The sequence below is a fragment of the Aquila chrysaetos genome, chromosome 9 (assembly GCF_900496995.4).
Source record: "Aquila chrysaetos chrysaetos chromosome 9, bAquChr1.4, whole genome shotgun sequence".
Taxonomy (NCBI): Eukaryota; Metazoa; Chordata; class Aves; order Accipitriformes; family Accipitridae; genus Aquila; species Aquila chrysaetos.
In genome coordinates, this window is record NC_044012.1 from 13,971,184 (window position 1) to 13,984,337 (window position 13,154).

Below are 13,154 nucleotides of genomic sequence, written 5' to 3' on the forward strand. Positions count from 1 at the left end.
GCAAATAATTTTTTAACTTGCATTTTATGAAAAATTAATCATTAAAAAGACAGTTGCTGCTCACTTTCTGCTGAAAGCAGGTTGGGTTACTTTCGTACCAGGAAAGTCAAGGCAAAATACCTCTGAAAATGACCCTTTTCTGCTCTCTCCTGACAGAGAAACACATTTGAAGGGCTTTGCATTTGTTACCACTATTTTACACTCACACTGGTTTAAATTAACTGCTGTTGGCTGGAGGAGCTGCTGCAGCTCCCTGGACCAACCATCCAAGTCAGGGACAGTTTGGGGCACTTTAAGCAGGAGTGTGGTTGGAGCCGTCCTTCACCTTGTTTCAGCTTACCCCAATGCCAACGAAATGGTGCAAAAAAGGAAATATTTTACATTCCTGTCGTACCTTTTCAGGAACATGCTGGTTTTCACCCCAGAAGAGCGTTGCTGTCAAACCCATCCCTGCTGCGTACTGAGCCATGGGCTGCTTGGTAGTAACAGGGGGAACCACCCTTTCATCTGCAATGAAATCCATCCTCCCCATTTTTAACATCCAAGTAATAAAATTCACACAGCTAAATGAAAGATGTTGTTAATTATTTTACGGACTCGTTGCCAATTAATTCTCTCCCGTGTTATACTGAGGTCAGTTAAGTGCCGCAGCTAGTCCCCTGCTTCCCCAGCAGCACCGCGCATGCAATGCAGAGAAAAACGGGCAAGAAGGTGTATTGCTTTAAGTCAAACAAGATAAGGCGTGTTTGCCAGTTGATTACTAAACCTAGGAAAGATCAAACAGCTCCAGTGGAGGAGAACTGGGTACAGCAGCTCGTAGCAAGTGCTGTGGCTAATTCCAGACCAAAGGGGAAGCAGGATAAGAGGAAATTTATGAGTAAGCTCTTGAAGTAATGAAACGAAAGTAATGCTGATTGGCCTCATTTACAGCAGTTCAAAAGCTGATCGGCATCGCTGAAGTAGTGAAGGATCAACTGACAATCATTTCCGTGGCGAGGAGCAGAGCTGACCTGCAGGACACAGCACGGGGGGTCTGGGCACAGGGGACCACAGATGCCGGCCCCCATGTCCCCTCCCAGCATCGTCCGGACATCCCGCTGGCCCTGCTGGGGCACCAGCCCAGCTTCCTTGGGAAATGGGGTACACGGTGCCAAGCGATGACCAGAGCAGCTCGCCAGCTTGGGTTTTTTGCTTCTGTAAAATGGGGAGACAAAGCTGGAGAGCGGGTGAGTGCCTGGAGATACCCGGCAGAGGACGAGAACTGTGCATGGAAAGCACTGTCCCAGTGCAAAGAGGAGCCTGTGACCAGCTGGGCGTCGCGGGAACGGGACGTTGGCCGAGGTCCCACCAAGCGCTCGCCCTGTCCGTGGGGCTGGCGGGGCCGCCCGGGGCTGCGGCAGCCTGGGGTGAGCGTGGGCCTGCGGCACACGGTCCTCCCTGCTCACCCGGCGCGGTCGGGGCTGTGCTCAATCACAGGAGCCGGTAACCAACAAGTCAAAATAACAGACAGTGGATCTTCAATTACTCTAGAGCCTATTTTTAGGATTAAGGATGTTTCTGTCCAACGGTTCCTAGTGTGCTCACTCAGAAATGGGGCAGGGAGAAAAAGCGGCACATTTGTTACTAATATACCTTCGCTTTGAGACTGAGTCTGACCCCTGTCCGGGTCAGAGTTGTATGGGAATACATTATCTGTGAACATGGAGCCATCTGGAAAAGATGTGATTCCACTGAATTTGGACAAAACCATCTGCCCATAGGTTGCACCGATGTGCTGATGGAACATGCAGTTTATAGAAATGTTTGTCTCTTCCTGGCTGATGTACTGTGTTATGACTAATTTTTGTAGGCCACATTGCATTAAGTCAGGATGTGCAGTGAAAACAACATGCCTGATAAAATCTTATGTGAGACAATGAAATGTAATACATACATTTTGAAATTGTGGAGAGAAAAATGGCCTTTTCCACCTACACATTGATTCAAGTCCTTGTGTAAGCACAAAATCACCGTCCATAAACCTATATGGCCAAAAACATGGTGTTTCCAGTAGCGTTTCACACACCGGGGCGGGGGGGATGATGAACCCCAAATGAGTGAAGTGTTTTTAAGCTTTGTATTTTGATATTAAACATAGTGAGCTAGTTGTTTAGTCTCGGTAATGCGGAGAATCCTAACCCACAGCTGCACCATCTGTTTTACAGGACACATTGGTTGTGCTTCCCTGAGCCGCTCCCACTCCGTGGGGATGGAAACCCAAACTTTATTTGCGTGGAAGACAACATCCCATAAGAGACCAAGCGTTTCCCGGTGTCCGTGCGGGGGCACGGCGGGACGGGGTGGCTTGGTCAGAGGCAGGTGAGGCTCTGCCGGGCTGAGGCCGCTCAGCCAGGAATTTCCCGCAAGGGAAACTTGTGGTTTTGGGGCTGGTGGGGATGCAGCGGCGCGGGTGCAGGCCTGGGTCTGCGGGTGCGGCGGGGAGGATAGGGATGCCGCGGGAGGATGCGGGGCGGGCGCGGCGGGAGGATGCTGGGGCGGGCGCGGCGCCGGCGGGCGGTCGTCCCGCGGCGGGGCTCGGCCGGGCTCGGCGGCGGCTCGGGCGGGGCTCGGCGGCGGCTCGGCGGGGCTCGGCGGGGCTCGGCGGCGGCTCGGCGGGGCTCGGCCGGGGCTCGGGCGGGGCTCGGCGGGGCTCGGCCGGGGCTCGGCCGGGGCTCGGGCGGGGCTCGGCGGGGCTCGGCCGGGGCTCGGCCGGGCTCGGCGCGGCCCACGAGGTGGCAGCAGACCCTTTGCAATGCGGCGTCGGGGCCGTGCGGCGGGCGGGGGCTCTGCCGGGACAGCCCGGCCCCGCCCCGCGCCTTTCCCGCCCGCAGCCGCGCTGGGCGGGAGGGCGAAGAGGCTACCGCGGGACGAACCGCCTTCAAGTGGGTTTTACGCTGGAGCGGGACGGGCCTGCCACGGAAACGTCCCCCGGCGGTGCTGGGGCGGCAGGGGAGTGTTTCCAGGCGGTCGGTAACCCGGGGTCCCTCGCCGGCGTGGGGTGCTCCGGCCTCAGAAGCGCCGCCCCGTCACAGGCCCGCCCCTGCCGTCCGCCCGGTGATGCTCGCTCTCTTCTGCCACGTTCAGCGCAGCTTGCTGGCTGGCGCGATAAGAAACTTCACGTCGTTGAGGCCTTGTACCAACAGGAGACAATATCCTTACTTCTTCTTTACGTATCTTTGCTGCCTAGGAGCTGGTCCGCCGAGGGAGGCAGGCTGGGGTGGGAGCGCCGGCGAAGCTCTCGGCCCGAACGCGAGGCTGGGCGGCGAAGGAGCACGGGCCGTCCCTCGCCCGTTTCGCGTGCCACGGGCAGAACGAGGTTCTTCGCCTGCTGGGGGGAAACGGCGGCGTTTCCCACGAGGTGCGTACAGGGACTAACGGGTCCGGCATTAGCCGCCCTCGTCTGGGAGCCGTGTCCTCGGGCACCGCAGGCGTGGGCGCGCTGGGGGCCGCGTGGCGTGGCGTCACGGCCCGAGCGAGCGGGCAGGAGGCCCCCGCAGCACGGTGGGACAAGTGGGGCCGGTTTTAGCTACAGCTACAAGTCACGACCAGCGATGCAAACTCGGGCAGGGCACCATCAAAATTCAGCGGCTGGTAACCGTATCTGGGGACCTGTGGGGTGATGGCAGATGGCTGAAGGAGTTTTTCTTTATGAACTGAAAATGCAAACGTGGAATCGCTGCCCGCACCGATTTTCCCCCCAAAGAGCTCACGCGCTAATAGAGACTGCTACACATCTCCTCAATTAAGCAGTCAAGACGTGCTGAATAATAAATGAGCACAGAAAGGCCTCGGCTGCAGCTGGGACCGAGTCCCCAGGTAACTGCGGCGAGCGCAGCGGGTGCACGCTGCCCTGGCAGAGCGCTCCCAGCCCCCGGCTTTGCCAGGGAGGCTCCTCACCGAAGAGCCCGGCTTTCTGGCCGTAGCCAGCGCCTTGTCCCTCGCCTGTCCTACCCAGCCTCTGGGAGCCTACAGCGCTGGCGGGGAGGACCGAGCCCAAAGAGCCAAGCAACCCGCCATCCCCATCCTTCACCCTTCTGCTCACAGCCTGCCAGTTCCCTGCCACCTTTGTACCTCCGCTACTTAGACCACTGCCCACTTTAAATGATTTATGGGGGGTTATGTGTATACATATGAGAATAAAGTAAAAGTTAATTAAAAGATATGATCTACATCAAGCAAGACCATCAAGTGTCTGTTACACTAGATGAGGTAGATGAGTCCTCCATCCTGCTCAGTTTTAACATTTATTTTTGGGCAAAGCGTGGGCACAATGGCGTTTTACTCCCACCTTGGGTGGCAATATACCTTTGTTTAAAAGACTGTAAGGAGCAGAGAAGTGAAAGGAATTAATGTAGTTTGAGGTTATTGCTTGGGTGGGCAGGGGAACATGAAAATTCAAAACATCCCAGCAGCCTGTAGATGTAGGCAAACTCCTGGCTGTTCAGGCAACTGATTGTTCAATAAATGCAAACGGACAAAGCGAAGCATCGCTGAACTTGAGAGATAAAGGTCCTAACAATAGAGGCTTTTGACAGTGTGAGTCCATTTTTTTTTGCCTGTTTATATAAGTAAAACCCAATTTGAGCAACTGGAGCATCAGCTCTTTACAGTGAAAGATGATTTGGCTGGAGCAGCCAATAAGATCATGTAAGATCCTCTAAAGAAGGCCCAAAATATGTATCCTCATTTCATTAATAAATGGCTTGAATCCAAGCATAAAAATGATGTGACTTTAATGGTTTCTCCAACTGGTAGCCACATTCCTTGTTAGCGAGAGATCCCATGTGGGAACATTAAAATAAGACATCCCCACACAGGCTGGGAGTGATGAAACACGACCTAGCAGCTTCAGCACGCATCAGAGGAGGGAGCTGGGTAATAAAATATTCAAATAAGCAATTCAGCCCTAAATGTTTCTGTACCTGCTGGGTGTCCAGATTTTGAAACTGGGATTTAAAGATCTTTGTATTTCTAAGCGCCAAGTTTCTGTAAGTAAATATGAAACGAATGTCAAAAGCTGATAATTATGACCCAGTTTGTAGCTGGAAGTCTAACTGGATAATTTAAACCCGTATTTTGGCTTAGTCCAGAAAACCCATCAAAATCTAGCATCTCTTTGTGAATAAATCTTTGTGAAGTTGGCATGCCACAGGTAGGAGAGGGACCACGTGATACAGTAGGTTCTCATTTTTTGCTTCAGTAGACTCATTTTTTATTGAATAGCAGAGTAAATATTTAAGCAAAACTAGTGTAAACTGCTGGCAGGTATGCCATGCTAAGTAGCAGTCATTTACTTTTAAATAATTAAAAGTCAATATACAAGCATAGCATTCTTGTTGCAGTGCAGCATACGGTACCACCGCTCTGCCTACGTGTCACTTCAGAGCCTGATTTACTAACAAAACGTTTAGCTCAGCTCATTTTGGAAAAAAAAAAAAAAAAAAAAGGTTTTTAAAAACCAGCCCTCCCTATTGTGTATGATTGCAGGTATTTTGGCTACACAGACCCCAGCTATTTCTGGGTAAGGCTGAATCTGCATTACTTGTGGGGCTCATAAGGAAAGCCCTGATTTCCTTTGCATTATGCATAGTGGAAGTGTCAGGATGGCTCTGATGGCGTTTAATTAAATATTTGGCAGTGTTTAATTAATTAAATATTTAAACATTAAATACTAAATAGGATGTGAGATCTGCTTAGTGGACATTATGTCTCAATAGCCATTAGTCATTAAATAGGACTCAAATTGGCCCTAGAAGACTCCCCTTAGCTAAGCAAGGTCTTAAGTACATGCACTTTTGGATCTTCATTAATAAGTAATAGAGGCCAATTCAGACTATGTAGCAACACAGAGATCCCTATTAACGGAAATGTTAATGTCTCTGTTTGAGACCAAGCTCTCCAGTCCAGACAGCAGATGAGATGCTCGGAGCGGAGGGGTGGGATGCGGCCCCTCGGGTGATGTACAGGGCAGCGGTCGGGGCAGGAAGGCAGCGACCGGGGAGAGCCCCACCGCGGCCGTGGGACGCCTGCCGGCACCTTCGCGGGGAAGGACAAGGGCACAGCACTTGGATGCCTGCGGTCTACCAGCCCCATGATGTCTATATGGGACTATTTTGGGTTAACTTCAGGGGATTTTAAATTAATTACATGGTTTAGCATTCGCACACACTTATGCTCGCTGCAAGAGCCCCGCTCGCCCGGGGAGCCGTGTACAGCCGCCTCGGCGTAAATGAGAATCAGGCTCCACACACCCACCCTCTGCCAGATTCCCACAAGCGTTTGCCACGGGCTGATCCAGCCAAACGTTACCACATGCCAGCACTCTAAACCCGTGCTCTTCCCATAGCATCCCCAGAACGGCTCACACGCTGAAAACTAAGCACGTGCATAAGCGCTTGGATGAAGCGAGGTCTATAAAAAAGAGGGGGACTGATGCTTTAAAGTTTTTTCCGTAAGATATTTTTAGCAGGGAAACAACATTTTACAGGCCCTTGCGGTTTTGGATTTGCTATTTCATTATTCTCTATTCCCTAGATGACTACTAGTGGCAAACACTGCATACTTTTCGTCTCAGTGATATTTTTGGTAAGATTTATCATTTTACCATTAAATCCGAACACCGCACTCAAGTACGCATTCGCAGTTCCTTTCAGCAGCGGTTTCGCAGCCCGCACAGGCAGTGCCCAAGGGACTCCGGCTCCCTGGGGAGAGCGGGCGATCCCGGCACCCGCCCTGCCAGCGACCCAGGGCTTTTCAGGGGGTGATAAACTGGTTGCAATTTAAAGCAACTCTGAGATCATTTTAAATGATGCTAAAGTCTAATGAAAACCCAGCAAGAAGATCCCTAATCAGCTCAAGATTTCTTTTCTTTGGGGATCTGCTGTAACATGCCACGTGCCATCAGTGGGACTTCGGGGCGGGGGGGTGGCAGCGGTGGCCAGCCAGCAGGACCGCTGCATGGGGCTCAGCCTGGTCCTGCCCCGCGCTTCTCCCCAGCTCCAGCGTTCATAGATCTTCCATGCCTCCCAGGCTGCATACATGCCGATAATCAGATTGCGCTTCTGCCTAGTAGTTTTTACTTGAAATATCATTGAGTTAGCTCTTGAGGGATTTGTGTCTGGTGACATATATATTGGTATTGAAGTCAGAGGTCGCCTATCGCAAAGATCATCTTGATAGGATGATTATGAAAAAAGCCATGCTGGTTAGAAGACCCTCTAACTAGATTTGGTCGTCTTCCTTCAGCCTCACATTAGCGACTCCTGGTTTCTCTCTCGGTTTTAGTGATCCAATCTTTCTTCTTCTCAATTTCTCCCTTGGGAGCTTTCTACACAGACATTTTAATATATCATGCTATTCCCCGCAGAAATCATTTGCTCAATAAAAGACTGGATTTTTTTTAATTGTAACATTAGCAGTGTTCAATAGCAGCCACGATGCCCGCACCTACGCCTGGCACAGGCTGGGAAGGGCTGGTCCTGGATCTAAGCCCTCTCAAGAGCGCATCAGTTACCTTTCACATTCATGTTTCCACCATGCGCAGCTTCAGGGGCAGGTGGGACCGGCTTTGGAGCGGACGACACGGCTGCCGGGAGCAGTGCTCTGCAGAAGACATTCCTCCACCATTTTGCTCCATGCAAACTCCAGCTGCACCTTCTATATGTTTTAAGAAATTGTCAGTGATGGGGTAGGCACTATAAAGCAAGCACCCTATCAAATATTAAGTAGCACCGTCAGTCGCTGAATTACCAGCTAACTGCCAAATGTGGGGGTTTTTCAGTTTTAATGCTTGTTGCACAATGTCAAATTGTCAGAAGACACCATCTGCAGAACACAAAACAAATATCAGTGCCACACATCCTAATAATGCAGACAACCTGCTCAGCATCCTCTGCCCACACCACCTTCCCAGGCGAAGCAAGGTGAGCCTGCCCGAGCTGCAAGCGGGCTGCTCTGCTCCCCGCGCTCGCTGCTCTCCCAGTTATTTCTCCTGGTAGCTTTGCATGCTTGTTGCGTGCTGTTAAAAGGCTTTTCATTTCCTGACAATTTATAAATATGTATTGGGCCTGAAGGATGAGGGTAAAGCAACTGCTGTTTCTTTTTTTAAAGAAAATTAAACATGACAAACTTAGTTATTCATGCAAACCATCCGCCTGTTATCTCTGATTATGCAGGATCCAAATGGTGAAGCTGAGTGAATGAGAGCATTCATCAAAGTAAACTGTCAGAGGCAGGAACACCAGTTTTAACCTACCCCTACCTATTCTCTTTTGTACTTACTTTCATCATCTTCAACAGGCAGTGCAGTTGCTTGGTACCAAGAGCACCTATTTCACTACTATCTCTCTATTTTAAGGGGATTAATTAGCCTCCAGAGAGCGGAGAAGAAACCCTGCGTGTAGTGCTCTCATGCTTTAAAACATCACTTCATCGGGATATTTTAAGCTCGCAGGCCAGAACATATGGTATTTCTGGAACAGAAGCTGGAAGCACAGTGCACGTGTATTCCTTCACACACCCAGCGCGGAAGGAGGTGAAGCGTTTTGTTGAGCCTCGGCTTGCGTGCATATGTACGTATGCGTGGGAGAAATAAGCAGAAATAAACTTCACACACGGAAAAGTGGAAGATTTATTTTCACCCATCCACCAACCTGCCCCACAGCAGCAGTGAAAACCTGGGATACGTAAACTTGAGAAAACAAGAAAGGTCGTATCATACTGCCTGAAATTTGTGACGAGCGCCACAGTTCACTTGTCTGGTTTAATCCAGAGAAGCTGCCTCAGACATCACTTCTTATATTCAGGAACAGCTTTGATGTATCTTCCGAGGAAGCTCCCTTTTACCTGGCCCAGGGAGGAGGCTGCCGTGCTTGGGGCCGAGTCCCCTCCCGAGGCGGTGGTGGCCACCACACCAGGGCTGCCCACAGCACGGCCCCAGCCGCCGGCAGCAGAAAGCACCGTTCTCCCTGGAGCCACCGCGGGAGTCAAGGGGAACCAAGGAGAAGCACCCCGCTGTCCCTCCGGGCATGGCCTTGCCTCTCCTCTCCTCTCCTTCAAATGGTGTGTTAGACCAAAACACTCGCCTCTTTTTCTTACCCATGTTAACCTGCCTGTTCAGCAGCTTGCTGGCTGCTTTCACAGAAGGAGACTCGGGTGAAGAGAAAATCATTTGGAGCACACTTACTTGAAGTAGCTGAGAGGGTAAAGACAGCATTTAGGCAGTGCATTATGATGCTGCCTACCACAACTATGTGCCCTGTCATCTCTGCCTGAACTGTAACAGCTCACAACAGAGACCAGACTCCAGCACGTCCTCATGTTGAGAGGCCCACACTACCCCGAGTGTGCACATGCAACTCTCAGTAATGGTTTTTAATACCTTCTTATTTATCTCAGAGTGCACATACACACTGGGAAGGGCCAATTACTGTTTAATGTGGCACACTTGGATCATCTGTGCAAAATTTGCAAGTTAATTAATCGGTTACAAGTCGTCTTTTCTTCTTCCCCCAAAGCCATTAACGTTGTGTTGAACGGTACCTCCTGCCCGGATGATGCCCGGGAGACCGTGGCGGTCCCCGCCTCTGTCCCGCACCACCCTTCACCACCAGTCCCACTCATGGAGGTGCAAGCCAAGGACCAGAATTTTAAGCTTTTGGTGGCTCTGACAGCAGCCACCAGCCCTGTGGTGCTGTGCCATGCCAGGGGGGCCAAACTGGCCAGGGATTTTCAGGGTGCGCTGGAGGGCAAGGAGGACTTCTTGCAACTTGCAGTCCCTTCTGTGGTACAGTATGATGCTTTAGCACCAGGAAAAAGCCACAGCACTCTCTCCGCTGTGATTTACACTCTGGTTGAGTCAGTGTGACAGCAGGCCTACTTAACGCTACCCTCCGCCCCCACTGTTACAGAGTTACGACTTTAAACGCCGAATATGAATCAAGAATTTCCTTCCATTCAAATCCTCCTTCTGCCCTTCTTATCTGACTCACTTCCAAGCTGCCCACTGACCTTCATGCTAATTGATCATTACTAATAGATAAGGGTAATGCAGCTTTTGAACTGTACTTACTGCGTGCTCTATACTTCTTGATTGGCACAGACTGCATTTTTTTGCCTGGACTAAGATAATCTGAAATTAAATCAGAAGCCAGTGGACAATACTTTGAGAATACCACTGCATGCTGCAGTGAGCTGCCATGCTGCTACATGCGTTACCTGAAACAACTGGAAAAGCCCAGCTGGGGATTTGCAGGAGGGTGGGTGAGGGGGGCTCTTCTCTAACACCCCCACGTAGCATGCTTAGTGTCACCGAGCCCTCTTACACCAACGCCACCGCATCTCCCGGGAAGGTGCCTGGATTCACTGCTTGGAATGTAAGCGCTTACCAGTTGCACTTCCCCGAAGGCTGGAGTGCTTTGCAGGTATTAGCTCAGGAAGCCACACAACACCCTGCGCATCTGGCAAGCTGAGTGATATCTGCCTTTGGATACAGTGAACTGCAAAGAATTTAAGTGACTTGTCAGGAGTTACCAGGAGAGCCCGAGGCGCAGCTCAGAACACAGTTGCTGCCCATAGCCTCCTCTGCAGCTATCAATGCCAACCCTCCACGACGCACTAATACTGAAGAGCACATTTCATACACAAATGGATTATTACTGGAATCTTATAGATAAAGCCATTCATCTTCTGAGGCCCTTGGGAGTCTGAGTAGTTAATACATATCACAGCAGAAAGATATATAAAGCACACAATACAAAGACACAGCGAGAAGCACATATAGAAATGTTGAAAGGGAGAGAAGAACTGGAGCAGAAAAGCCAATCTGCACAAGATACACAGTCCAGCCGATGTGCACGCAAGCTGACCAAACAAACCAGATCTTCAAGCACTTTCAGGTGAGGTCTTCAAAAGCATCAACATGAGCTAGAAACTTCAAACTCCAATTGTTCGGCCACCAATTGTCTTAGAAGCACTGTCGATGATACGGCAACGATCAGCCCTTATTATCAGATTTGCACATGCACAGGAGCAGTCACAGGTGGAAGTAGGTGCTGGTGACTCAGGACACCCAGCCTGCCTAGCCCAGGTCTTTGTACATCTGCCCCTTTATCCAACCACAGTGACAAAAATAATAGCAGAAATCCTGACGCCCCATTTTCACCAGCGCTCATACCCTGGTGATGAGCACTCTAAGAACCCATTTCAGGCAGAATAGAAAATTAATGAGGGAATAAAAGAGGTTGAGTTACACATCTTACATCTCAAATATGCCTTGCACAAATCGGCCGTGATGAATTGTTGTATGAAGTCTGGGTAAGGCTCTTCGCTGGTCAGAATACAGATAAAGCATGTGTGGGCTTCTCACATGTTAAACAGAGCTCGTTAAAGGAAAGATGCTGTTTATCCTTTTAATTCCGACCACATCATTCACTCGTCATCTTATTTAGACCCTATTTTTCCCCAGACTGGCAGGTGATATGATTGCATTGGCCTTGATACAATCACAGCTCGTACTCTGCTTGACAATCCAGCAGCAGTGACCAGAGCTTTTGTGCCGGTGCAGCTGGGAGAGCGGACTGCCTGCACACAGAGATCCCACCCCATCAAAACCACGCGGACGGGATAAAAACAAAACCAGGCAACTTTCAGTCAATGAATATACATCTCATTCAAAGCAAAAAGAAGGCTCTCCAGCAGCAATGCCAAACACGCAGATTAATGACAATGCTTTGCCTGTGAAAATGGCCTTGCTGAGTCCAAACACGTTCTCCCGAGATGCCAGATTTTGTAAGTTAGCAAAAATGTTGAGCTGTCTGCTTTAAACAATTATGTCAGCTCCGCAAGTAAAATATGTTCCCTCGCCTGACCTCCCCATGCTGCTAGGTAGGGCAGGATTTGGCTGTCTCTTGTTCTAACACAGACATCAGGGGACAGCTGGAGAGTTTCCTTGGGAAAAGCAGGGCACAGCCAGTGAGGGGAGAGGCGAAGGGACCAGAAGCACCGACGGGCTCTTGCAGCAATGTGCTTTATCACCTGCTGCATCACAGCGAAGCCCCAATACCCCAACTTAGGTGCAAGCCCTGGTCAGGTGTGGCTTTAGGTCTTAAGTGCCAAGTAAAAACAGACCTGCTTTGAGAAGGCAGCCCTTTAAATAGAAGATGTCTGGTGCCACAGTTTTTTTAAAATATGGCCCTAAAGCAGACAAGACAAAGGAGGCTATTGTTGCTGCTCCCACCTCTCTCCCCAAAAGGGGAGTTGCTGCAGAAAGAGATTAAATGATTTATCCCAGGTCACAGTGGAAGTTTGTGGCAGAACTGGGAATTGCAGAGCTCCCCTGGGTGCCCGCCCAGTACATTAAGCACAAACTCAACCTTCTTCTGCGCAGCACCAGGTCAAAGGGTGGGTCAGGCAGCCTCCATACTGGAACAGCCTGTCAGCACCTGGCACTGGGCTGCCGAGCAGAAAAACGCTTCCTGTCAACAGCGAGGGCAGAGCAGCAATATTTATATCGGAGCTAATGGAGGCAAACACCGATCGCTTTCTTATGATTTACACCGAACATGCCATAGCCAAGCTCAGCTGGAGGAGCCAGTCCCTCCGCCACCTTTCCAAAGGGTGCTCGGCTGTGCCCAGCGGAGCTACACCAGCACCCTGTACTGATGGGACCGGACTACAGCCAGCCTGCCAGGATATTTTCTCATGCGAGCAAGCGCTCACTTGAATATTTTCCCCATTCAGTAAAATGAATCACACGAATGTAGTTTACCCTAGGGCTGATACTTGACGTGAGACCCCAGGAGGCTCCCAGCCTGGAAGACACAGGGGAGCACTGCTAGGACAAACCTGTGCTAGGTGGCAAGAGCCTTCAGTGAACTGCAGTGGAAATAAAACTAGAGGGCAACCTAGTGCCAGTGCTAGCACATCCACATATCCCAAATATTTCGTTGCCATTATCTCCAGAGCCCATCTAGGCAGCATTCTGGCATGCAGAAGATCAGGTTTGGGAAAGCCAGAAACGCACTGGGGGTTACGCTGAAACGGTTGGTTACAGTACGAGCCTATATTGAACAAACAGGGGAAAAAATAAAGAAGAAAAAAAAGGTGGTGGTGGGGGG

General features: G+C 50.5%; 1 protein-coding gene across 1 annotated transcript; it reads left to right on the forward strand.

Annotated features, from left to right (window-relative positions):
* The first annotated feature begins 805 nt into the window (after positions 1–805).
* LOC115345512 lies at positions 806–4,752 on the forward strand. Its single transcript, XM_030024397.1, has 3 exons — positions 806–1,226; positions 2,205–2,358; positions 3,227–4,752. Exons 1-3 carry the CDS (start codon positions 1,136–1,138, stop codon positions 3,657–3,659), a joined length of 678 nt encoding a protein of 225 aa, XP_029880257.1. The 5' UTR covers positions 806–1,135; the 3' UTR covers positions 3,660–4,752.
* Positions 4,753–13,154: the final 8,402 nt, after the last annotated feature.